General features: G+C 41.6%; 1 protein-coding gene across 4 annotated transcripts in view; it reads left to right on the top strand.

The window, feature by feature from the left end:
• The window catches only part of LOC122790444 (breast cancer anti-estrogen resistance protein 1-like), an 829901-nt gene that overhangs the window by 772843 nt on the left and 29687 nt on the right, over positions 1-27371 (top strand). For all 4 annotated transcript variants that reach the window (XM_044057980.1, XM_044057978.1, XM_044057979.1 and 1 more), the window contains one exon: positions 22720-22833. In XM_044057980.1, the coding sequence (XP_043913915.1) occupies positions 22720-22833 (114 nt within the window). The remainder of the gene's footprint in view (positions 1-22719; positions 22834-27371) is intronic.

Here is a 27371-nt window from a genome sequence, read left to right on the forward strand (position 1 = left end):
GGGAGGCTTTTTTTATTCTCATGGTTAAATGGAGTATGATTCAGAACCGGCATCCTTGTGCTGACTCTTACGTGATTTCTTTAGTTTAGTGTAGGACCCAGGGGCCATATCATCTTTCCACTTAGCAACCATACAGGGAGTCTAATTCCTTGGATGTGGTGACAGGATGCTTTTTTGAGGCCTCCATTATTTGTCTTACCCAATTAGAATCCTCTCCTTCCATCACCTCTCTATATATAGAGTCCTGCCCTTCCTGGTACATCATGTACTGGAGAACTTTTCTAGCTCACTAAGTCCAGACTTAAGGAGGAGGAGTGGTCATTGTCCAGAATGGGTATCACTGTGGGCCACTGCAGTTTTGACTATACTTACTGAGTGGCTAGGAAAGCAGGGCACATGTCCATGCAAGATGGCTGAGTTCTTCCTTAATGAGAAGCTTATGCACAGTCTATCTTGGATTCCTCATTCATGGGGAAGGTTCTATTTGCTTTTTATTCACATTGTCTGATGGATAACCTTTTGTAAAGGAAGCAGGCCCTCTCCACTATGAAGAACTTCTGTGAGTCCCTTTCAACCCCTTCCATTTATCTTTCTAGGCCTAACTAACCCCTCAGTTAGAAAATACCTCTTCTTTGACACTCAGGCATTATATGGTCTTACCCAGTAAATCCCACCCACACTGCCTAAGAGGGTAAAGCCTTGGAGCCAACAGTCATAGTCCAAACTACCGTGTAATCCTACCCATATAGGAGCAGTTCTGAGTATGCCCTGGCTTAGTGAACTTTCACTAGGGACCAGTGGGTTTTATACATTGTCACAGATGGCCACTTCTTAAAGCTGTTAGGTCCTTTCCCAGAAAGGAGACTGCTTAATGACAAGTCACTTCCGTAAAACTCATGGGACATTTCAAGTTGTCTGTTGAGGCAATCCTTCATTTAGAATGACACCTGCATTTTTGCTCTTACGTCGTAGTTCTGAAGGGCACAGAAGGCTGCTGCACTATCTTAGATCTCAGCGCGTTCTGTAAGCCTTAATACTAAATCAAGTTTCACAGTCAGGAGTTAATGTCCCTGCTGTCATAGGCCACTGGTTCATAGGTCTGATTGTCAAGTTTGTGACCTTCTGACCTTACAGAAAGTTAGATTGCCATAACTCCATGTTCGTATTTTCTGTTTCCCGATATACACACAGGCACGCACACATTAAGGGAAGTTATTGACAGATTTCTCTGGGTAGTAAGGGGGAACTTGAATCCTTAATCTTGGAAGGAGCAATATTTTGTCACTTTTTTTGATTTGTTGATTTTTATTTTTGTACTAGAATGCCACTTCTGTGTTAGTTGCCCCATGATGGCACATATCTTTCTAGGGCTCTGCTCAAGAGGTTCCTTCAGTTTGCTGTAGTCGGGCACCATTTTCAGTACAAAATTACTGTTCTTTAGATTTCCACTGCAAGCAGAGTGTTAACAGGGTGTGTGTTGTGAAAGGCAGGGTTTTGCAGGTGAAGAAGGATAATGTTTTTTCCTGTCTGGACAATTGGTTCCTGGTTGCTTGTCTGGAGTGTATACTGTCATGATGTCGGGTGTGGTCACTAATTGTAAAACTGGTATATAATTAACCTTCACTGACACAGAATTTGACATTCTTCATGGCTGGTTGTTTTTGTATCTGGAGGAGATACTGGTAGTTACATATGTGGCAGTCTAGTTCATGACACAGTGAAGGGACCTATCTTGAATTTCTTGATCCATTGGCTGCTGTGACCTTCGTCATGTTGGTTGCACACCTGAGGATACCAGTGTTGCACTGGACCGTGAAGTAGTAGTAGCTGCTGTGCCACACACACACACACACACACACACACACACACACACACACACGGATCATATTCTGATATCAGAATCCTGTCATCAAGCCATGGAACGTTAGGCAGTTTTCACAGATCTTCAGATAGACCTCCCATTTCTGTAGCTGAACAGTTCCGATGGTATCTTCATTGGTGGGATGGGGATCTTACCTTTCCATTGTTAAAGGGAAGTACTTCCTGCTGCAGAGGGTGTTCCACATGAAGAAGTTGGAAATGTGCAGTATTCATTATCTTCAAGGCTCTTGAGGAAAGCTGCATACTGTCACAACACCTGAGTAGAAAGACAATGGGTATCTTACAGTAGGATGTATGCAGACATCTTTTCTCTATGGTTCACATTCCATGTGAAGAGCCACTCCCTTAGCAGAATCAGCAACTCTGTTTGAATTGGATTTTCTGAAAGCAGGGTATTTCAGAAAGTAACAAAGTTGCTTCTCAGGAGAATGTGATTCTCTCATTTCTTTTGTATACAGCATGGCTAGGGTGAGTTAGGCAATGGAAGCACCCTCCATTCATTGATTGGTAAGGAAGGTTCTTGTATGCCTTCCCTCCGTTTCTCCTGATTCCACATCTTATTGCAGAATTCAGGAAACAAAAACAGGATTATTCTACATCTGGTGGCCATGATGGGGTATGATTTCAAGTTTTTCTATTCTTTGTGATATCAAAAGCCCATTATAGATTCAAGGATCCCACTTGATTTCCCTGTTGGAGTGTCAGAAATGAGTGGAGCAACACAGAAACCTTTCACCCAACAATTATATATGGGTTGGAATTCAGTATACCCCAGTCGGTTGGTTTGTACGTTACTTTGACCCGTTACATACACCTGTATGATTTATGCCTAAGTTGTTCCATGGTCAAGGTACATGTTTCTGCTTCTTGCGCTGATCATGATCTTGTGAAGGCAGGACTGTTGCCCGGCACATCCTGGCTATACATTCCCAAAAAAACAGTATTGCATCTGTCTGCCAATATCTGAAGAATCCTTTCTGTTTTAGTGATCTAATTTCATGATCAACAGATTTGCCCATTATCAGTTTCAAATTGGTTGATTCAGCTGCATTGAACTTAGTATCCTGAAAAGTTCTTTTCCTGGTGGCTATTATTTCTGCTTGCAGGACTCGGAGGTGTAGGCCTTTACTTACGTGGAACTGTTTCTAATCTTTCATAAAGATTTCATATCACTTAAAAGCAGCCAGCGTTTCTCGCCTAGAAGTGGTGTTAGAATTTACTTTGAGCCAGTCCATTTACTGATGCCTTTGCAGGGACAGAAACCTTAGGAGAGAGAAAGAAACCACTTGTTGATGCAGCTATGCAGTAACAGGACACATTTTACCTTAAGTGAGTGTATAAATAGAGACAAAAGAATTGCTTATCTTCTTTGTGCTAGGGAGAGGAACTGTTACCAAACCAACATTTTCCAAGTGAACTGCCATATGCGTTATTTTTTACCATCAAAAGGTTCAACTCCCATTGAAAAATGATGTATTTTAAGATCACTTAACCAGAGATGTGGCTTCGTCCAGTGCTTACTTGAATGTCTCCATTGCAGACTTGTGTGTCACAGCCATTTGACTTGTGATTTCACAGCTTTACCAAGCATTACTATTTGGCCAGAAACTAGGGTTTCCCTTGGTGTCTTGGTACTTCAGAGCCAGCTTTCTGAACTGTTGTCCCTCTGGCTTTCCTCGCACTCCTTCCATCGTGGTAGAGTTATTGTTTGGAGTTCTAACTTGTCCCTGATGGTAGACATAACTGATATATTGTTACCATTTAAGTTGATGTATGAGGGCTGTCCTCTGAGTCAGCAATATTCTCGTGCCATCCATCACCCGGTTGTTGTGTAGCCCCTCTATCCAGTAGCTGTTTTTGAAGTTTGGAGTTGCCTCGAAGATGGTTAAGTTTATATTTATGTACTACCTATAAACAGTGCAGGTGTCGAATTGTCTTTATGTGCAGGAACTGTGCTTGATCAGCGGTTTGGATGAACTGGTCGGTAGACACAAGGGCTAGACGAACGCACTACTACTATGCACTCTAATATCGGCATGTAATCAATGCAAGGCTTGCATACCTCTAAGCATTTGATTTTCTGATGAAAAGTGCTGAATTGGAATAGGAAAGGATGGACCTATTTGTAGACCCTACAAGGATGTCCAGCCAACTTACTTCTTGATCCTCAGGTAAGTCAGTATCTGCGAACACTAGCCATTGAAGTTAGCAGGGCCATTCCAGTACTTAGCTTTACTCATTTTGCATCCATTCTTTTTTATAAAAATGCTACAATGTATCAAATTGTAAGTGATTTACTCTTTCCAAGAAGAAATGAAAGGCCATGATAAAAAATATATATTTTATCCAGATTTCACTCGCTCCCTAGACTGTCTTCTCATTTCCTTGACTGCATTTTGAAAATATATATTTTATAAGAGAACACATCAACCTGCACTTAACAGCTACTGATATATTAAGCCTGTGCACTAATAGTAACATTGTAACACTTGAGGATTTCCATGTAATCTTCCTTGGTGCTAAAAAAAAAGTAATTTCCTATGATGTAGCGAATTATCCCAGCTAGTTACTACACCAACAAAAAACCATCCTTGTCAGAAATAAAAACTCCCTTCTAGATGTCTTCATAATCAGTGTACTCCAGCAATGTAAATAGGTCATAATACATTTGAAATCGGTTATCACCCCCCCCTTCCAATTTATATTTTCCTTATAAGTTTCCCAAAGTAGATTGAGAAATAGCAAATACAGGATTGTTTCCTGAATCTAAAGAAGCACAACCTTTACTAAAATTCAGCAACAGTGATCCATCACTCATACTTTAAAAGTCCATCAAACTGATATCCTACATCTGTTCTACAATGCTTAACCCAGTTATAGATAAACTCTTCCACTCAGTACAGAAGAAAACTCAAGGAAAAAGATGCCCTTGGTTAACTTCAGATATTGCAAGTTAAATGAAGTTGAGGGATAGAGTGTGGCTTACATGGAAATCCCTTTAATTGCAAGAGGAAGATTAAAGCACAACAGAGGCTGTTGTTTCCCAGATATATTATTTAATGCCTGGCACTTCCATTTTTTGAATTATATGGGAGACTGAAGCATTATCTGCCAGTTAAAATAATATAACCCAATGAATTTGCCATGTTCTGTAAAAAGGATATCTGAAAACTACTGGGTGGACTTGGTGTTGAAAGAAGTAGAATTGTTAATGGGCCATTATGCCTACACTAAGGACTGATGTAGTGTAACGGACTGCGGAGTTTCTTAACCATTACAGCCTAGTGATGCCTCCAGATCTTTCTGTAGTTGCATCTTATGTCTCTAAGTATAAAATGTTGCTAGTTCATATTTGTATAAATTGTAAAACTATACAGTATACTAGGCATTAGAAGACTTAAATTTTATATGACGGCATACACAACTGTGTTGATGTCTGACCTCAGTTTAATGCAGCTAAAGAGATATTGAATATTATTTGTACACTGTTTATTAGTAGGGGGTAATCGTTTTCATACTTCTTTAAATATCTCAGTAATCAAGTGACACAGGCAAAAATGCGTAGCCTCGTGAAAGCTCACAGCTGTATGAAGAAAATGCTACTTGGCAGTGTGTGTGTTGCTTGTGGAGTTACTGAGATACCATAAACTATTTATATAGCATTGCAGAAAGTTTAATATTTACTGGGTTTATTGTGGCCAGTCTGTGGCTGAAAGTTACATCTGTTGGCGTTTGTCACATTTAAACATTCCTTGATCTGGCTTAGTGGTGTTAGGTTGAGACAAGCCAAAATGCATTAGTGCAACCATTCTTTTTTTTTTATTGGATCACAGTGAGACTTTTGAGGCATACATAGTCAATAAAGTGACTATAGTTTGTGAATATTGAGGTAGTCTGTGAAAGAACGTAGATTGACCGGGCTAGTGTGTATGTTTGAGTGAAACAAGTTGAATTACAACTTTGCCATTATTGTTTTCCACAGTCTGGTGTCACTTGGCATTGTGAGTGCCAACATTTCAATAGGGAGCCATGCCCAGTTGTTATATAAAGCTGAAGTTGTGCTTAGCATTGCTTCTGCTCTAATTTAACCCTACCATATTTATTAGTTTCACCCATTCGGTTATTTTCTGCATCCTTCCCTTGCTTTGAATCATCAGAGGTCACTAACAACACAGTAACATTCAGTTTTGTCAAAGCAGGAAGGAGCAGTCACTGGAATGTCTTATATTTAATAGAATGACTAGGTATACACACAATCTCTTATTACATCTCAACGCTATGAAAGTGCTGTTTATTACCTGGTCATACAACACTTCTTCATAATCTAAACAGAGAGTATGGTAGGTGACTGAAAAGGCATCGCTGAAATAGTGTCATGTTGTACTTATTCAGTTAAACGTCTGCTGTTAGACGCACAATATGGCTTGGTACTTTGGTCATAAATAAATGTGTACTGTAATAGTTTCAATCTCCTGGTGTCCTGAGATGTGTCACCTGCCTGTAGATCTTCTTCCTGTATTGCATCTTAGTAAAATGGTGCTGTACTTCAAGCACTTTAACAATATCTGTACTACAACACATCAGATGTTCACGTTATCCTCTTTTAACATATAGCGGAGTAGGGACATAGCTTATCTCAGCAAGTGGAATGGATACTGCGGGTACAATTGGTATGACTAGCTTCATTAGTCAGGGAGGATTGGAAGGCTAGAACTAGAATTAATAGTCTGATACTGGTTGAGATCTGTAATATAATGTGAAGAGACTAAATTCACAAGCTACCTTATTTTATTTTAAATTTGTTAAGTGGGGTAGTGTACCGATTCCTTTGGACCTATTCCATTCTCAGCCTGGCGTAAACGCAATAGATGCATGACATTATATATATATAGTTAATGACAAAATACAATATTTAAATATATTATGCATAGTGAATATTATAGTTAGCTTAAGGGTATAAAGGCAGTAGGTAAAAGACATTATATTCAGAGTGACTGACTGAACACAATATATGTATGCATTATATACAGAATAGAAATCAAGCTGGCATGATGAAAGACACAAAATCAGAGTCTGTATAAGGTATTTCTATGGAAGAAGAGGGTATGAAGAGGTTAAGTTATATGACCAAAGAGATAGCAGTTGCATTTTCTTATAGTCTTGAAATGCTGTTTTATTTTTAATTTAAAAATGGGATAAGAGGAATGATCTTTAAGAAAAGAAGAGAGAGAGAGATCCCCACAGTTTGGGACCAAGGACTGAGAAAGCAGTGAAGCCTAGTTTGTGGGGGGCTGATGTTGGACAGAATTCAGTAAGGAAGTCTGTGTTCATGCATGCTGGCCTGTTAAACCAGCTCATTTAGAGGGTGTTGAGTCAGTCATTTATGAAGTCAGGGCCTGCAGAGTTTTATGCCATTCAACCACTAAGTGGCAGCATTTAGTTGCAAAACTATTGCCAGGCTTCAAACACAGTAGAATGTAGTAATTTGTTTCTCTCAGTAAACCTTAGTAGCTACTGCCTAAAGAATACATCTATCTCTCTCTCTTTCTCTCTTACCTTCAGATTTCTTACAGAGTGCAAAATGAGGATAAAGGCCCTAAAACTGACACGTGTTATGTAGTTGACCTAATTATTCTAAAATTTTACAGATTTACGAGCCTCTGAGACACTGAATTTTTCTGACCATGATCTCCATTTCAACCTATTACACCATCAGGGTTTTAATAACAGGATAGTGTATGTAAGATTCGCATACCTTAAACACAGGATGTCCTTAATGGGGTAATTTGCGTATGGTCCATGAGGCTCTAGCACAAGAGTTTTTAAGGAATCACACAGCGAAGACCCTATCCTGACCTCTTTTTTCTTGTAGTTTTTACAGGTTGGTTTATCTATGTGACTTGTTTTAGTTTATTAGCAGATATTTTTACAGACACCCTTATGGTAGTGGACATCAGCTGGAGTAATGAAAGATTGCAGTCTTAACTCCTCATTCTATCAAGTGCACTCACTTAACTTTTGAAAAGGTTGCACAATAAAGGAGAATCTGATTTGAAAAAGAACCAGGAGTCGCAGTGTCTTTTTTTTTTTTTTTGATTGTATAGGAGAATCTCTTGCAGTATTTTGAAAAATAAGTATCTTTTAAGATCTGTGTTAAGCTCAGAGCTCAACCTCCTGGTTTGATTATCTTAAAGCTATTCGGACACATCTCTAAACAGATCAACAAACTCAATAATGACACCATCAATGTGTATAAATACATACAAATGTAAGTAAAGCTGTGCTTATGCCTGTAATTTAATTTTGGTTGATTTACCAGTGAGACATGGCAGAAATTACATCTTGCATGACTTTACATGACTGATAATAGATGGCATCCCTTCCCTGGACTGCAGAAGTGCAGCATATAATATATACAACAAAGTAGTGCAAAATAAATGACACTGTATTATGCTGGGAGTTACTCAATCCTATTAAGCCTGTAAACTGCCCAGAAAGCTGATCCCGGAGGTTAATTCTGCAAAACTCCCAGGTCAGTTGCATTGTAAAGTCACACAACTCCCAATGGATTACTGTGAGTAACAAAGACTGACCTCTGTGCACTGTGTGTGTGTGTGTGTTTGTGTATGTGTGTGTGTGTGTGTGTGTGTGTGTGTGTGTGTGTGTGTGTGTGTGTGTGTGTGTGTGTGTATATATATATATATATATATATATATATATATATATATATATATATATATATATATATATATATACATATATGTATATATATGTATGTATGTATGGAGCTACTTCATTTGACCTAGCTTCCATTTGCCTGACATTCATTTGACTGACCCCAAATCACCTAAATTTCACTTGACCTAAAACTCATTTCACTGATAATGAGTACTGGCAGTGTGTAGAGCACTGTAAGGCAGGTAAAAGGTGTATGTCCTTTTCCCCACTGTAGTGCTACCCTGGAGTTAGTATATATAGTTGGGGGGGGGTGTAGCCCCCTACGTAGTTTGGTTTTACTGAACAATGTAAAAGTAAACCAGAGATGATAAAATCAAAGTAGGTGGGGGCCAACTTAAACTTTTCTACTGTGTACCAAGTTTTACATGGTTAGAGTACTTTAACATACATAGTTGGGCATGTTCAGTATTTCAATCGTGGAATTAAATAAAACTAAACATTTTATGTTTCAGCAGAGTATGTCAGCTATAATTCCTGCCAGGAGTTGTGCAAGATCTTCTCCTAGTCTGCACATTTTCCTGTCCATTCCAGGAGTAAATCCCTGTGTAATTCCCACCCCTAACAAATATTTTGTGTGCGCGTGTGTATAATATAGACATCCACTAGCAAGGTTGTGTCACTTGTATACAAAACACATTTATAATTTAATCTACACTGTCGTTGATATTTTAGTATTTTATTGCTATTCTACCAAATTGTGTTTTACTTTTTTAGTGCTGTAACTAGTTTTGTTTTGCATGTTTTGTTTAAAAAAATGAACACAGACTATATGCCCTAGCTACTATCCCACATTGAAATGTACTGACATGCTGTTATCACTGGATTTTATTACTATATAGACCACTTTCGCTGTAGTGTTCATGACATATAGGAATTATCCGCAGGTGATCAGATTCCCAGATTCCCAGAGTTCTGTCAATGTTGTGGCACTGGATCACGCCATACCACCGTAATTTTCTTTTTTTTTTTAACGACACAGGCATAATGCTAACTTCTGATAAAAAGTTCATTGGTCATATGGTCTTGGTTTTGGCTCCAGAGCTCAGTTTTGTACTGATCATTGAAGCAAAGTGCACTATTGGGGAATATTTTTAATATTTTTATTTGATTACTCCTCTTATAGTCTTTTTTATAAGTGAACCATTCCGAGGGATACTGTTTCTGGTTCATGGGGCATACCTTGTCCAACTCTGAGAAATCTTTGTATTTGTGGGCATCACGTTCCATGCACAGATTTGCATTACAAGTGATTGCTTTGCTTAGTAAGTATCAGCTTGAGTTAGATTGTCAGATTTGTAGGAGTTTCACTAGGAAAACCTGTGGGACCCAAAGTGCCTCCCAGCATACCTGGTTGTTGTAGAAAAAACTTGAGGCCATTATACAGGCATCAAGAGTCAAAGCAGACATCCACTGGGTGGGTGGAGTCTTTACCTGCCAAGAAGACCCATAAAAAGCAACGCAGTCATAAAGAAGTTTTCGTTGGTAGGAGGACCTCAGTACGATGATCAAAGACTTGAAGACTGCTCTCCTTGTGTTTAATAGCCATGAGGATGCCAAATCTAATGAGGAAGCTTCCCAACCCCCATGTAGTGACCATTTCAGCTACTAACCCCTGTTTGACTTCAGTTGAGGTGGACTTGTCATTGACTTCTAGCCTGTCTTCCAGGCCTTTTTTCACTTTGTGGGTTAAAGAATTTGTGGAAGCTGCATTCTCTAAATTTTCTGACTCTTAATGTGTGTTTAAATGGCTTTTCCGTCTCTGATAATCAGCTCTCAGGTGATCCTTCAAGAAAGCCTACATGGCAGATTTGGAGCCCTCTTGCTACCCTTCCTTAGAAACTCAGGAGTATGAGCAGTGCACATCAGTCGTGTATCAGACGTTACTATCATCAGGTCGCCCAGTGCATATTCTTTTCTTTATGTAACTATAGCTTGCTTTGCAGGATTTTAAGTTATTGAAAGAGGCCTTTGTAGTGTGGCATAACTTGCAGCTGCCCCCATCCAGACCCTTTTTTGGCCTCCAGTCTCGTAAAAGAAAGAGGACCATCTTCCTTCCAAGAAAATCTGATTCTTCTTCAAAAGATATGGAATGTTTAGCTTATATTACTCAGATATCCTCCCCCAGGATATAGTTCAGATGATGCTGGGATAATTTCATCTGGCCAACCTCCAGACAGCATCTGCTTTAGGGAGAACCTCAGTCTGTTAAGTGAGTGTTTTAAAAGGGAGACCTGCAAAAATCATCCAAGACAAAAAAGGATGCATCTGCACTTCTTGGGCCTGGATGAGCATAAAACTACTACTCTACCATCAGTATTCTCAAGTTCGACATCCATATTCAGCAAAATATAAAGAAAACCCAGCAAAACTAGGCATGCTATACAGGAACAACCACTTCCTCTTTACTTCTAGCAGGCATACCCTGGCCTCCGCTTACCTCCTTCCCTTCCTTCTGTACGGCGCCCCGGTACTACTAACTAACCTGTCCTCTTCCATCACTTCCAGACTTGAAAGCTGTTATAACAGAATTTCTAAATTTGCCACCAAAGCTAAACATTCCACTCATCGCTGTGTTACCCTCCAATCCCGCAACTGGTTAGAATTCACAAGTTATCTAGACATCCTCCAGCTCACTACAGCACATAGACTGGTATTTAATCCAACCAAATGCCCCACTCTAACTAACATCCTTCCCCCATATACCCCAAATAGAACTCTCAGATCTGAACACAAAAACATAATTGCTGTCCACAAACCTAAACGTCCTGCTGGACAACTTCTCCTCTCCTTAAGTAAGAAATGGAACTCTCTCCCTTCCACACTGTGGACAATGTCAAACACAAACAACTTCAAAACTCAGCTTTACACATACCTCTCCTGCAAATGGAAATGTAACTGCATTCTCCCTACCTAGAACTCTTTAACAAAATCCCCCCTGGGAGGATATCCTCCTGAGTTCCTAAGCACCTTATAGCTGGGTATAACCTTCTGTAGCTAATTCCCAAATGATCTCTCACACTCTGTAAATAGCTTTTGACTTTTGATTTTAACTGTGTGAATTTGTTAAAATGTATCTGCACAATATTTTTCCACTATGGGCAGTATTGCTCACGCTTTGTATTATTTGGTATGTATTTGTACTTATACTTTTATTTTTTTATTGGACTGCTATCTTTACTGTAATCTGTTTCTTGGAGCTTTTCTCTCTGGGCCTCCACTGAAAATGGGCTATCTGGGCCCAGTGGATTTCCCCAGTAATCAAACTGGAAGTAAATAAATAAAATAAATAAGTATTCATGGCCTTTGAGGCTGCTTCCTTTGGAAACTGGCTCAGTCTACTCCCTGCAAAGAAACCTGATAAGTTTTACAAGTTCAACAGGTTCCCCAGTATTTTTACAAGAATCTAGTGGTGGACCCAGCTATGAGTTTCCTAGATGTTGCCAAAAGCTCTAAATTAGCTCCAGGGCCAAATAGCCTCCCAGATGACAAAGACAAAGTGTATTATAAAGGGTTTGGCCAAAGGTATACTCATCTGCTACTTGCCCTTTCAGGGCCATTAAGTGTCAGACCCACATGGTAAAGTATCAGGGAAAGATCATGAAACAAGTAGAAGAGGTTGCCATAAAAATACAGGGCTAAATGCTACAAGATCCAGTGTGCAGGTTGGTTCAGACATTTCAGTTGGTTAAAATGTTATAACGTGGGTACAGTGTGGTAGATGCAGAGTCTTAAGGCAGCAGCAGCAGGATTCATGATTAGAAAGCATGCCAGTTTATGAACCCAGTTCCTTCCAGATGATGTGAAAGGGAAGATACTTGGCTAAGGACACCTTCCTCAGGATCTGCCCAGTGCAATCCGTTATCCACATGTTAGTAAGATGTTTCCTTAAAGGGTAGTACTGCATCAGAGTTTTATTGTCAATAGCTTGGTCCTGCAGAAGAGGTTGTTTTTGTCAATAGCTAACTCATCAAGCACAAGTTAATTGAGTTTAGGTTTTTGTCAGTATGGATCGATTGACAAGTTTTAAATCATCATCATCATCTTCTTTCGGCTGTTCCCATTAGGGGTCGCCACAGCGGATCACCTGTTTCCATTTCTTCCTGTCCTCTACATCTTGCTCTGTCACACCAACCACCTGCATGTCCTCTCTCACCACATCCATAAACCTTATCTTAGGCCTTCCTCTTTTCCTGTTACCTGGTAGCTTCATCCTTAGCATCTTTTTCCCAATATACTCAGCATCCCTCCTCAGCACATGTCCAAACCAACGTAATCTTACCTCTCTGACTTTGTCTCCAAACCTTCCAACCTGGGCTGACCCTCTAATATACTTGTTCCTAATCCTATCCACCCTCATCACATCCAGTACAAATCTTAGCATCTTTAATTCTGCCACATCCAGCTCAAACTCTTGCCTTTTTGTCAATGCCACTGTCTCCAACCCATATAACATAGCTGGTCTCACTACCCTCTTGTTAGACCATCCCTTTCACTCTTACAGGTACTCGTCTGTCACAAATCACTCCTGGCACTCTTCTCCACCCACTCCATCCTGCCTGTACTCTCTTCTTCACCTCTCTTCCACACTCACCGTTACTTTGAACTATTGACCCCAAGTATTTAAACTCATCCACCTTCGCCACCTCTACTCCTTGCATCCTCACCATTCTTCTATCATCCCTCTCATTCACACACATATATTCTGTCTTAGTCCTGCTGACCTTCATTCCTGTTCTCCCTAGAGCATATCTCCATCTCACCAGGGTCTCCTCCCCCTGTTCCCTACTCTCACTACAGATCACAATGTCATCTGCAAACATCATAGTCCATGGGGACTCCTGTCTGATCTCGTCTGTCAACCTGTCCATCACCATTGCAGATAAGAAAGGGCTCAGAGCTGATCCTTGATGTAACCCCACCTCCACCTTAAATGCATCCGTCACTCCCACCGCAGACCTCAGCGCTGTCACACTACCCTCGTACATATCCTGTACCACTCTTACATACTTCTCTGACACTCCTGCCTTCCTCATACAATACCACAACTCCTCTCAAGGCACCCTGTCATATGCTTTCTCTTAAGTCTGCAAAAACACAATGCAACTCCTTCTGACATTGTCTGTACTTCTCCATCAACACTGTCAGAGCAAACATTGCATCTGTAGTGCTCTTTCCCGGCATGAAACCATACTGCTGTTCACTAATCATCACGTCACTTCTTAACCTAGCTTCCACTACTCTTTCCCATAACTTCATGCTGTGACTGATCAGTTTAATCCTTCTGTAGTTACTACAGCTCTGCACATCACCCTTATTCTTAAAAATCGGTACCAAAACACTTTTTCTCCATTCCTCAGGCATCCTCTCACTTTCTAAGATTTCATTAAACAATCTGGTTAAAAACTCCACTGCCATTTCACCTAAACACCTCCATGCTTCCACAGGTATGTCATCTGGGCCAACAGCCTTTCCGTTCTTCATCCTCTTCATAGCTATCCTTACTTCCTCCTTGCTAATCCATTGTACTTCATGATTCTCTATCTCTACATCATCCAACCTTCTCTCCCTCTCATTCTCTTCATTCATCAACCCCTCAAAGTACTCTTTCCATCTCCTCAACACACACTCCTCGCTTGTGAGTATGTCTCCCTCATTATCCTTTATCACCTTTACCTGCTAATTGTTAATTGCCCCCTGATACTTACATATACTGACAGTGAACTACTTCTGTCAAGGAGAAGAAGAAACAGTTAATTCTCTATACAGAGAACTGTTTCTCTTAATCTATGATGGTGACCAATGAAAATCAGCACATCAACTTTGTATACTCGGTCAGAGGGTTACTTGACAAGAGAAGCTCAATTACATGGGTATTAGTGAGTTTTCTATCAGAGAAAAATGCCTGCATCTCCTGCAGCTCTATCCACCAAGGGAGCTCCCTCCACGGAGCTGTAACTTTGTCTTGGAAAAACTATAATTGAATCCATTTGATCTAGCAGCATAGTTTCCCTTTAAATTCTTGTTCTAGGAGATTGCATTTCTGATAGCCATCAGTTGGCTAAAAGAATTTTAGGCCTCAATGTACAGTGTTTCACCGAGATAGGATGAGTTTGAGGTCCAACACTCCTTTCATGCTAAAGGCCATCAGTGAGCTCTCTTCTAACCATATTGTTCAGATACTTGTCTTTCTTCCAAAGCCTGATAATTCTTCACCTGTTAGATGTACACAGAAACTCGGGCATTACAAAAACTGACCAAAGGCATTGGACAGGGAGAACAATTGTTTGTCTCCTTTGTCCCATGGATGCCTGACGAACTAGCCTCAAAGCTGGTGGTTTCTAAATGTATTTCTAAATATATTTGTTCTGGTAAGAAAAGCTTGGAAAACATTCACTGGAACAAGTTACAGCGCATTCTGTCAGGGCTGTTGCCATCATTTTTCAGGAAAGTCTTTGCCTGGAGTAGCTACAGATAAATCTGCATGATCTTCATCTACACCTTTTCTTGTTCTTATTATAAGCTGAAAGTTTACTTCACGAGCAGGGCAGAATTTTTCACAGCTATCTTCAAAACCTTTAAACGTAATCCTCCCAAAGTGGAGACTGTGTTTTGGGAATCTTCCCAAGTGCACCACTGATCATATATAAACATTGAACAGTTGTGTTAGAACACTCATTATTGCAGCAGATGATCAAAATGGTTACAGTTGCAGTACTAGCTCCTACCCACATTCCCCCTTATGACCCCCCTCCTTTTTCATTGCTGTAGAGGGACATGTGCCATGAGTAGTCTTTGCTCTCCTGTTACTTTGAGCCTCAGATATAGGGAGCGCTCTGTACTACCAGTTGTCATAGAATTTTGTGTGTGTGTGTGTGTGTCTCTATACATATGTATATGTTGTGGCTGCAGTTTGTTCAGTCACATTTTGATGATGGTTTGTTGAGCAGTCACAACCTGTCAAAGTATGTCAGTTTGTGCTTATTCAGCTTGCATTCTGTTGACTAAAATAGTATTGGTGGATTGCCTTTGGGTATGGTTTTCTAACTGTAGAGTTAGTACGTATAAGCAAAGAATCTGGGGGCAAAGCCCACCCCCATTTTGAGGGTCACCCCCAATGTAAAGTATGCATTTTGTGTGTGATTGTGGTTTTACTTTTATTGTATGCGTTTCTGTACAGCAATAGGAGGTTACTGATTTTACAGAATGCTTACAGCTTTATTTTATTTGATTTGTTTTCTGGAGTAGAGCACTCATCTCCATGGACTTTTTTCAGACTCAGCCTGTGAGTGGTGTCTTGCTCCGAGTCACATAGTTAGGAAATGGAGGTTGGGGGAATCAAACCTTGCACCACTGAACCACAGGAACAGCTCTTTGTGTGATTGTAGCAATTCTGTGTTATGTGTTTGTGATCAGTTCATTCGTATCTTGTTGTAAATGGTGCTTTTGTAGTAAGCAGACTAGGTAATTATCTGAGTTATTGACTGCTGTGGTATTACTGTTTTGATTTGATCAGTTGCTGCATGCTTAAGACACTTTGTTTGATCAAGGGAAATTCTCTGTTTTTGTGATATGTTTGTGTGCTGCGTATCTGTGTCTGCACATTTTATACTCAAGTATATGCAAGCATACTTACACTCTGATGAGAGAGTATGTTCATTGAGTGGCTTTTCTTCTGTTAATTGTTTATTGAAACCGATGAGTCGCAATTGATGATTTTAGGATCTATGATTTGTGCTTTTGATAGATCTTTAGGTTCATATATAAGTAGATCTGTGTGTGTGTGTGTGTGTGTGTGTGTGTGTGTGTGTGTGTGTTTAATGGCTTCTGGCATTGTAGTTGAAGTGCAGTTTTATTGAATACATGTTATCCATATCCAGGCATTTCAGAGAAATGCAGCTAAGGGTACAGGAAGTTGGACTAACGAGTTTAGAGCAAAAAGAGCTTGATATGACAGTCGAATGTTCAGCAAAGACATTTTCAACATTAGCGAGGTGTTTTAAAAATGGCAAGTGAGTGCTTCAGGGAGGAAAGAAGAGTTGTTTTGTGTATTCACAGGAAGAAGAAAAAGGCAGGCATATGGCTTGAGAGCAATGAATGTATTAATAAATGCATATACTCTTTAATACACCACATGGTGGAATGCTGCAAGGAAATTTAGTAAGAGTTCACACTTTTATACAAAGCCGTAATTAGGATGGGGAAGGGGATAGCTCGAATAGATGCAAGCTATTAAGGTTTGCCAACACAGGTGGCAATATTTCATGAGTTCAGTACTAGCGCTAATTTACGAAGCTGCGAGATCACAGCTTCATAAATGATTGCAGAGATTGAATTTTACAGTTGTAACTGGAGGCTTGGTAGAGTTACAGCAGGAGCATAGAAAAAGAAGAGTTTTTTTTTTTTTCCCTCAACTTTGAGTTGGAGGCAGTTTAGGGAATTGCTGCTCAGGGTATGGTTCTGTATTTATACCTTCATTTGCAAATGAAATGATGCAGAATATTCATAGGAATACTTGTGATAGGTAAAAATTGGCTGAAAGTCTGTTTACTACATTTCTGCATTAATTATGATCATTTTTATTGGGATATATAGTTGATCTGAAGTAGTTTACTTCATTTGGTCTTCAACTTGGGGGTCCTCAGATCCATATCAGGTCTGACACAGCCGCATTTTCCAGCTACAGCTCCAAGTTCAATGCTCGTTTTCTTACCCATTATGCCCCTGTCTCCCTTCTCCCTTCCGATCTCATTTGCTGCCTGAGAGGAAGCAGCATGATCCAAGCTCCATTGTAGTTTTCAGCATAAAAGTTTAACTTTTGATATCTTTCTAGCTATCCCTCTTATTTCTAACCTTTTCTGTACCTTCACAGGTTATTCGTAGTTGTTTTCTGGTAGGCGTTTCTATTTTCCTCCCCTCTTTTCTTTCTCGTGGTAGTGTGTGTGTGTGTGTGTTGTGTGTGTGTGTGTGTGTGTGTGTGTGCGTGTGTGTGTGTGTGCGTGTGTGTGTGCGTGTGTGTGTGTGTGTGTGTGTGTGTGTGTGTGTGTGTGTGTGTGTGTGCGTGCGTGTGCGTGTGTGTGTGTGTGTGTGTGTGTGTGTGTGTGTGTGTGTGTGTGTGTGTGTGTGTTGCTTGAACAGGCTAAGGCATGGCAGACACCCCAAAGCATGGGTTCAAGAGCTGCACAAAGTGTGGCCATAAGCTTTCCCCAGTGGATAGCCACACTCTGTGTGTGGTTTGTTTTGGGGGGGGGGGGGGTGGCTCACCTCCTGTCCTGTTTGTTTTGGGTTTAACCCCAGAGCTCTTAAGGACAGGCGGGACAAACTTATTGTCATGGGCCTGTTGCCCTCCACTGCTGGGACGGATGTCCCAGCTTCTCCTGCCAAGAAAGCAGCGGCTGCTGCTTCGTCTTCCCCTTTCTTGGCCTCTGGGACTCACCCTCCCACTAAGAGGCCTGGCAAAGGGGATAAGGTCAAGAAGGACCGGCCTCGCAAGCACTCTCCTGACTGCTCATCGGAGGCCGGCCCACCCGCCAAAGACTAAGCCTGTTTCCAGGCCTGTTTCACCTCTGTTCAGGTCCCCGAGGTTCTCCTCTGAGCCTGAGGTTCTCATTAACCGGTCGCCCCCTAGGCCGTCTCCCCACTGGCTCTCCCGGACCTCCTTGGCAACATCCTCCCACTCCACCCAGAGCATTTCGGAAGCGGAGATGGACAAGATGATGAGGAGATTTATCCGCACTCAAATCCAGATGGGGGTCTTGCCAGGGCCTTCTCCCACAGGAGCAGGCACCTTCCAACCAGTATTCAGACCAATTACTCCTTCCGTTGGATCGAGGACGGTCAAAGTTGAGGGGTTGGCTCCAATGGTACCATGACGCCGGCCAGTGCCCTGAGTGTGTTGGATCCGACTAGATCAGAGCCGAGCTCCAGGAGCCGTAGCCTCTGGGTCAGTTCCAAGGGGGTGTTCTCTGCTCAGAGCTTGTCAGAGAGAAGCATCCCACTCGGTGGCACAGCTCTGACTCCCTGGTCGGATCAGGGGGTAGCGACTTCCACCAGTTCAGCCCAGGAGGTTCGTTCCCGCTCTGCATTCAGTGTGGAGAGGGGTCTCGCTGTCACAGAGTCAACCCCAGGGTCCATGTTGGCAGAGGACAAGAAGACATTTGATGCACGAATGGCCGCCCTAAAATCTGTAGCCAACATGTCCATGCGTTTGCTCTCCCATGCCAGAGAGGGAGCCGAACGGGCAGCGGGGTCAGGCATTGCCATCCAGCATCACTCCTGGCTCCACTTATGTTAATTCTCTGAGCCCTTCAAGGCGTCTTTCACCAGTGCTCCTTTTGATGGTTCTTCTCCCTTTGGGAAGACAGTCAGAGAAACTTTAGTCCGGAGCGAGAAGGATGAGAAAACACTGTCTACCATCGGGGTTTGCTTCTCTCCACCTCAAAGGTCCTTTTCCAGGAACCAGCGAGGCCAGAAGAAGATGTAGTTTTGCAAGTCTCAGGTGTTTTCCTGGAACGCTCAAGAATCACCGTCCCCCAGAGGCAGAGGGGGATACGGCAGACGCCACCCTAGAGGCAGAGGGGTCCAAGGAATTTCATGTCCCGAGAACTTTTCTCGGATAAACCCAGGCAGCAACCCTGAAGGGTTGCCTGGCTGTCCTTCTCTGGAAGCAGTCAGAGGTCGTTTGTCACTTCACCCACTAGCATGGGAGTCCATCACTACAGATCAGTGGGTGTTGCGAATCATGTCCAGAGGATATTTCGTTCCCTTCAAGGATCCACCCCCTTCCATCAAAACGCTCCTGAACGTTCCACCCACGCAGCTGGAGGAAGCAGTAGTAAAGGTAGACTCACTACTGAGAAAATGAGTCATCCAACCAGTCCCCCAAGACCAGTCTAGATCCAGGGTTTATTCCAGGTTCTTTTTAGTGCCAAAAAAGACAGGGGACCGCAGACCAATATTGGATCTGTCCCAGTTGAACCTGTCACTGACCAAGACAAAATTCCGGATGGTCACGATTGAATCTGTTCTGTCTTATCTACAGGACAGAGACTGGATGTGCTCGATTGACCTGCAGGATGCGTATTATCACATCAAGATGCACAGGTGCTCCCAGAGGTTCCTTCGCTTCCGGCTGAGAGCCAATCATTACTAATTTCGAGTCCTCCCCTTCGGTCTCACCACACCCCTCACCGGGTGTTTACCAAGGTAATGGCAGTGGTAGCGGCTCACCTGAGGCTTCAGAGCATTCTTGTCTTTCCATACCTAGACGATTGGCTCCTTACTGCCCCCTCAGAGCATGTACTATATCAGGCCAGGGACTCCTTCCTTCAGTTAGCCAGCAAGTTGGGCATCACGATCAACATGAACAAGTCTGCCCTCCAACCAGTCCAAGTTCTAGATTTCATTGGGGCACAGTTGGATAGAATACAATCACAGGTGTTTCTCACTTCAGACAGGTTACGCAGCTTGAGGCTACATGCCTTACACATCCTTCAGAACCAGTTACTAACAGCCGAAGCAGTGATAATAGGTTTAGGTTCTATGGTGGCAATGATAAATCTTCTCTCCATGGCACGCCTTCATATTAGGGTACTGCAGTGGACTCTAGCAGTACAGTGGTCACTATTAGACCTTCCCTTATCCTTCCCAGTGAGAATTTCAAAAGTGTGCAGGGAATCCCTTTGGTGGTGGATTCAGTCCCCATATCTATTCAAGGGCCGTCCCTTTCAACCTCCTTTAACCCAAACCACGGTGACCACAGATGCCTCCCTACTTGGGAGGGGGGTATTGCTTGGGAAGGACAGTCCAAGACACGTGATCCCCTTCCAAGACCTATCTGCATATCAATGTTCTAGAGATGAGAGTGGTACTTCTTGCGTTGCAGGCCCTCCATGCTCATCTTCCTCTGGGAACGATTGCAGTTCAGACAGACATCATGTCAGTGGTCTGGTATATCAACAAACAGGGGGGAACCAGATCTTCTCCCTTATGTCGAGAAGCCATGAGAGTGTGTGAATGGGCAATCTCCACCGGCCGTTTTCTGGTGGCAATGCACATCCCAAGACAGTCCAACATTTTAGCAGATAGGCTCAGCAGATCTATCCTGATGCCTTATGAGTGGTCTCTGAAATCTTCAGTAGCGGAGCAGATCTTCCTAAAGTAGTGTCGTCCTTGCTGCGATCTCTTTGCGTCTCCTTCCAACACGAAATGCACCGAGTTTTTCGCTCTGAACCCTCCTCCGGGGAAAGTCCCCAGAGACACTCTAATTCATGCTTGGCCTCCCAGGCTTCTTTATGCTTATCACCCTCTTCCCCTCCTGTCAAAGTTTCTGCAGAAAGCCCGAAGGCTGGGGAGCACTGTGATCCTCATAGCCCCATTCTGGCCTCATCAGGTGTGGTTCCCTTTACTCAGGTCTCACCTAGTTGTTCCACCATGGATCTTGTATCCCGGCCCCGGATCTGCTCTCGCATTCCTCGGGGATTCTTCACCCAGATCTGGACAGTCTGAAGCTCACTGCTTGGCTGCTCCGGTTTCCATGATTCTTAGGACTCCTGGTCTATCTTCTCCCGTTAAATCCATTCTGGTAGCAGCTCATAAATCGTCCACCAGGAAAGTTTGTCATAGTAAATGGAAACATTTTTCTATTTGGGCCATGGAGAGGTCTTTGGACCCTTTCACTGCACCACTTTCAATGGTCTTAGATTTCCTAGCTAGCATTTTTCATCAGGGTGCTAGTTCCTCTACAGTGAAAGTTCAGCTAGCCCCCATTGCTAGTTTTCATGTTGGGGTAGACATGTATTCGTTGGCGTCTGCTAAACTTTGTAAAACTTTCCTCAAAGGTGCTTTTCTTCTCAGACCCTCGGTTAAGGACCCCATTCCTCTGTGGGACCTCACTTTGTTGTTGCAGGCATTGGTTTTCTCCTCCCTTTGAGCTTGCGGCATCTGTGGATTTGCAGTTTCTGACTTGGAAAACTGCCTTCTTGGTTGCCATCATGTCTGCTAGAAGGGTGTCAGAGCTTCAAGCTCTTTCCATCAAAACCCCTTATATGATCTTTCACAAAGATACAGTGTCGCTACGCACTAACCCGTCCTTCCTTCCCAAGGTAGCTTCGGAAGTCAACATAAGTCAGATTATTAATTTACCAGTATTTTTTCTGAACTACAAGAACAAAAGGGAATACAAACTACATTTACTGGACGTACATAGGCAGTTGAGGTTTTATCTGCACATTACTAAACCTTTCCACAAGTCTGATCAGCTTTTTGTGTCCTATGCCAAGCCCTTCTTTGGTAAACCTGTCTCAGAAGTGACTATTGCTCTCTGGATTTCACAATGCATTGGCTGGGCTTAGTCAGATAGAGGTTTGTCTCTTCCAGGAAACGTGAAGGCTCATTCGACCCGCTCTATGGCTACATCAGCAGCCTTTTGGTCTAGGGTCTCTTTGGATGATATTTGTTCAGCTGCTTACTTGGGCCTTATCTCATACCTTTATCTCTCATTATAATGGTCTCTAGGAGTAGAGCATCCTTTGGTTCTGTGGTGTTCCGGAATATCCTTCCATGAGGGCCTCCCAAGAGTTAGGTAGCTGTGGACTCTGTCCCACAGGTTGAAGACCAAATGAAGTAAACTACTTCAGATAAAGAAGTTATGTACTCACCATAATGTTCCATCTGAGTAGTTCTACTTCCTTTGCCTTCAACCACCCCCCCCTCCTTCCCCCTAACCTTATCCTTTGGGATTTGACACATCCTTTGTACTGGACAATTGTTGCTGGGATCTTTGGTTCTGTCAGGGCTAAAGTTCTTTTGTGATGTTGGTGTTGGAGGATAAGGTGTTATTAGGTCGGGTATCTGTTATATGTTAGGCAGCAAACGCAATCTGAAGGGAGAAGGGAGATGGGCATTGTGGGTAAGGGGAGGAGCATGGAGCTCGGAGCCGTAGCTGGAAAATGCGGCCGTGTTGGATCTGATATGGATCCGAGGACCCACAGGTTGAAAACAAATGAAGCAGAACTACTCAGCTGGAATGTTATGGTGAGCACGTAACTTCTTTTTTTCTGCCTCTACAAATCACATTTACATTTGTTTCTGCTTTGTTGCCAGCCCCCTGATATGGCAGATGCACAGAGGTACCAGTACAAAACAGAGGGTGTGGAAGGGGACTGGGAACAAAAGTCTACACCTGAAGCAGTACACATTACAAACCAGCCATCCCAGGTAAGAATGTTTTTTTTTTTTTTTTTGCAAATTATGGTTTTCTAATGTGCATAAATCATGGAGTCTCTCAAATGGCATTATGTCTTTGTTGCTGCAATTAGTGAGCTTGTTTCAGGTCGAGCATTCAAAGTTCTTGTCACGAGTTGAGACAAGTATGCATATGATAGGATTATAAACATTGACTACTAAGTTTGAATGCCCATTGCAAGTTTTTGCCATCACAATTTATACCTTTTTTTGTAAGGAAATGTAAGCCAATAAAAATGGATTTTTCTGATTTTTTTTTTAATTTTTTGGTTTTTCAAAGTATTTTGTGGCTTGCCACTGTCCTACTGTGATTGTATAGAAGGCAATTGTACCAACACCTGACAAAGGACTATTGATGCTCTTTATATGAATCATTGTTGCAGTAACTGTAACCACTGGACTTCTACCACAGAAAGCCTGACTTTCAGACTAACTTCCAGAATTTTGCACCCTTATTCTTCTCAAATGGGCAGACTTGGCTTCTGTAGGACACTGACATTCCCAGTATAAAGGAGATGTCTGCATGTGCTATCTTAAGGATGATTCACACCATGTTTATGGTTTGTGTCATCATTCCAGTGGATTAGCCTGTACACGAGAGCTAGCAGGTAAGTACCCCACTGGGGAACCCTTTATATGTATGTATGTATATATACACACACATATATATATATATATATATATGTGTATATATATAAAATGTGTGTGTGTATATTTTCATATATATATATATATATATAAAATGTGTGTGTGTGTGTGTGTGTGTGTGTGTGTGTATAGTGCTACATGGGTTATTGTTCCATGCATTTTATTGTGTGGTGAAATGGTGGTGTTATCCATCGCTGGTACAGTTTGTGAGTTTCAACAACCCTGGAGTTAGTATATTTAAGTTCTGGGGTTGTGGGAGACAGTCACCCCCCCCCCCACAAGTAAAAAAATGTTTTTTTATATATATATTATTATTTTACTCTTCATAATTGCAAAAATAACCAATTGGTTTATGTTTGCAATTACTTTTACCTGATAATTTTATAGGTAATTAATGGTAATCTCCTTTGAGTTTGTCTCCCGTTTTGTGTTTTAGTCAAACTCACCAATGATTATTCATTATAAACACATAAATATAATATATATATATATATATATATATATATATATATATATATATAGATAGATACATATAGATATTTATATTTATTTCTGCACACACCCACAGGCACATGTGTATAACCTGTAAGTTTGTTAAAGTTGGCTTTGTTTGATCTAATTAATCCTGTTCGTTGGCTGTTTAGTTTGTTGAGAAAGTTTCTGCAAATTACCCTTCCTGATTTTTGCCATAGCTTTTTTTTTTTTTTCCTTTTGTTGTATATCCTATTTAATGTGGGATGTCACCAGGGTGGTTTATTTCTGGAGCTAGTTCTGGGCTTATTTCTGATAGGTACAGCAGCCTCTGTGTAGCCATTGACATGGTTGTACAGCATTTGAGAGTACTTCATTGTAGGCTGCTGTGTTCTCAGAGTTTGGAAGGGCAGCAAATTTTGACAAACCATCACGTAATACAAGCTTGTTTGCCATGGAATAGTTCCTAAGTATTACTGGCATTACTGGGGTTGCAGAGTTTATTTTGATTTGGAAGGCGACAGCTTTATGGCCAGACCTTACCAGGGAGAACAAGATATTGGCAGGTACAGTGTTCTTCAATACTTTTGAGTACAAGATCCAGTATGTTGGAGCCTCTAGTGGGCGTATTCACTGTTTGGTCAAGAGTGTTTGCATTTATGAAGTCAGGGAATCTCAGAATCTTTGTGCCTGTGAATTATGAGGCCAGGTAAGATTCTCAGTCTGTAGAAGGGATAATTAGTGTTTCGCATGAGGAGGGTGTTTGGTTGGATGCTAAATGTCTCCAGTATGTCCAAGTGTACATTGTGAGCTTCTTGGGACATGGAGGCCAGGTTATGGTACAACTTTTTGTCTATGGTGTTTTGAACTGCAGCGCATCATCCTGTTTAACCAACCTAGAGATATACTTGTCGATGTATATCGAAAAACCTCCACCTTTAGCCCTTTCAGTGCAGCTACTTATCCAGAATTGTGGAAGGTACTCAGACCTTACACTTCTGGGGTACTGTCTGCCACTTTTACCCATGTCTCAGTAACTGCGCAGATGTCTATATTGTCAAGTGTGAGTAGGGTTTGTAGGGAGTTTTTTTTTAGGCTCTTGGCATTGAGCAGTAAAACCTTGAGGTTCATTTGAGTTGGTTTTCCTGTGTTGGTAGGTTTGTCAGTTTGGCATTGCCTAAAAAATACACTATGGGAGTGGATAAAGGTTTCTCCCACATTCAAAAGCCTGGAGTGGGAGAGGTGCAGACCATTCTTGGCAAAGCAATGTGGTCTGTTACCCATGTCCTCCCAAGCTTAAAAATATTGAATCCTGTTAGAATGACACCAGAAAGACTGCCAATTGCTAAAATCAGTCATCTTTTGCTTATATTGTGGCATCATTCTCAGTGATGATAATATGCTGCTCAATGCTAGGCTTATAGCAGCCTGCGACACCCAGTCTGAGACCTGTATAATGTGCCTCTTCATATAGTCCAGGGAGGTGTTTCTCAGGTCATTTACACCTACATGTATTATAATGGAGTCATACTGGTACCTGTGGTATAATGACTTGAGTGTGAGCATGATTTCCTGGATCCTGGCTCCAGATAAGCAACTAACCATTATCTTCTCCTTGTTCTGCCTAGTTAGAGGGGTGTCAGTATGTCTTACGATGGAGTTCCCTATGATGAAAATCTGGGGGGTTTATATCACATCATCAAATCGTCATAATTTCGAATCACGTTACATCGAATTGAATACATCGAAATGGAAAAAAAGCAGCAACATGTGGAGTGTATATTAAAAACAAATTGCTCCATGCAGGGGGCAAGACCCCCTGCACCCCCACACCCCCTGCCACTTAAATATACCACTTCAGAGATCTTGCTTCAGTGCACTACAGTGCGAAAATGGAAGATTTCCATTTCCTACACTGTAGCGCAATCTCAGAGTTGGTATATTTAAGTAGTGGGGGGCGCAGGAGGGCTTGCCCCCATGCCTACACCCTTAATGTGTCATGTCCCCATTGGAAACTGCCATTGACAGCCTTTCAATGTTTTACCGGTTCGATGTAACAAGTTCGATATTACGTGATTCGAAGTTATGACAATTCAATGTTGTGATATAAACCCAAATCTGAGATATATATTTGCTTACTTTAGGGGCTTAGTGTTTGGGGTTCTTTTGAGAATGATTGCATGTGTGGTGCAAGATGATGGTTTTTCTGAGTGCCTTTGGACTTGCTGAGGCATAGCTTTACTAACAGGTGGTCTAGGTGATCTTTATTGTTTAGGAAGATTGCTTTTAAGTGCCTCAGCTTATGTTAGTCTATGTGTGTGTGGTTTTGAACACTGAATGCAAATTTCAAGACTGTCTTATAACAGTGAGAGGAAGAGCGCTTTTTTTTTTTTTTTTTTTTACAAAAATGCATTGAAATGTACAAGTAAAAGCAGGAAACAGTAGCGACCACTCAACATAACTTAAGTGCAATTTAGCAATCAAAAGTACTTACCTTTGCCTGGATGGCACCAGATACAAGTAAAACACATCTGGAGTACAGGCTAGGATGCCAAGCTTTTCTGAGCTCTGGGAAAATGAGCAGGAGATGTGTATGAAAGAAAGCTTACTCAAGAGCAATGCTGGTTTGCTGGGTGAGCACTCAGTGTCATGTGTCTATGAAAACAGTGAGTGAGAAGAGTGCTTAAGTAGCTTATAAACCAGACAATAGCAATAAAAAGGGGAAGGACTTTGGTAGTAAGATTACCATAAGGTGGAGAGGTCAGAGATACAGTCTTATAAAACTGCATCAGGCAAGGGGTCGAAGTGTTAGAAAAAATTCAAGGAAGAAGCGGGCTACCTAGAGATGGAAACAGTCCAATAAAGTCAGTATTGGAGCTGTTTAAGAAACTTTAGCTTAATGTTCCAGTGAATGAATGAATAAGCAGGCTAGCTAGAGAGGGATCCAATCAAATAAAACCAACATTGGAGCTCTTTCAGAAACTTTAACTTAATTTCTTAGTGGGCCAAGGGGCAGACACATAGAACAAAGAAACTGAAGGCACTAGAATGCTATTTTAATTTGGTAAATAATAAGCAAAATATAAATCTGTAGGAATAAAGCTGGTATAACGCCGTAAAACACTGAAGCACAAATCCTGGAGCTGAAAAAAAGCACAGTACTCCCACTATTGAAATTCTACTGCAGTTTAAGGCACCAGACTATGCAGAAGTTTACCATTAATACTGTTTGTAGGAAAATGCAGTAATAAATAACTAAATAAGGCTCATATCTGACAGTAGCACACAATTATTTCGCAAATGTGAATGAAACTACACAAGACTAAGGTTCAGCATGGTTTAAAATGCAGCTGGCTTTTACAAGTAATTCTTCTTGTGGAGATAGAAGTGCA

The sequence above is a fragment of the Protopterus annectens genome, chromosome 16.part0 (assembly GCF_019279795.1).
Source record: "Protopterus annectens isolate FY-2018-M chromosome 16.part0, PAN1.0, whole genome shotgun sequence".
In the NCBI taxonomy this organism is placed as follows: domain Eukaryota; kingdom Metazoa; phylum Chordata; order Ceratodontiformes; family Protopteridae; genus Protopterus; species Protopterus annectens.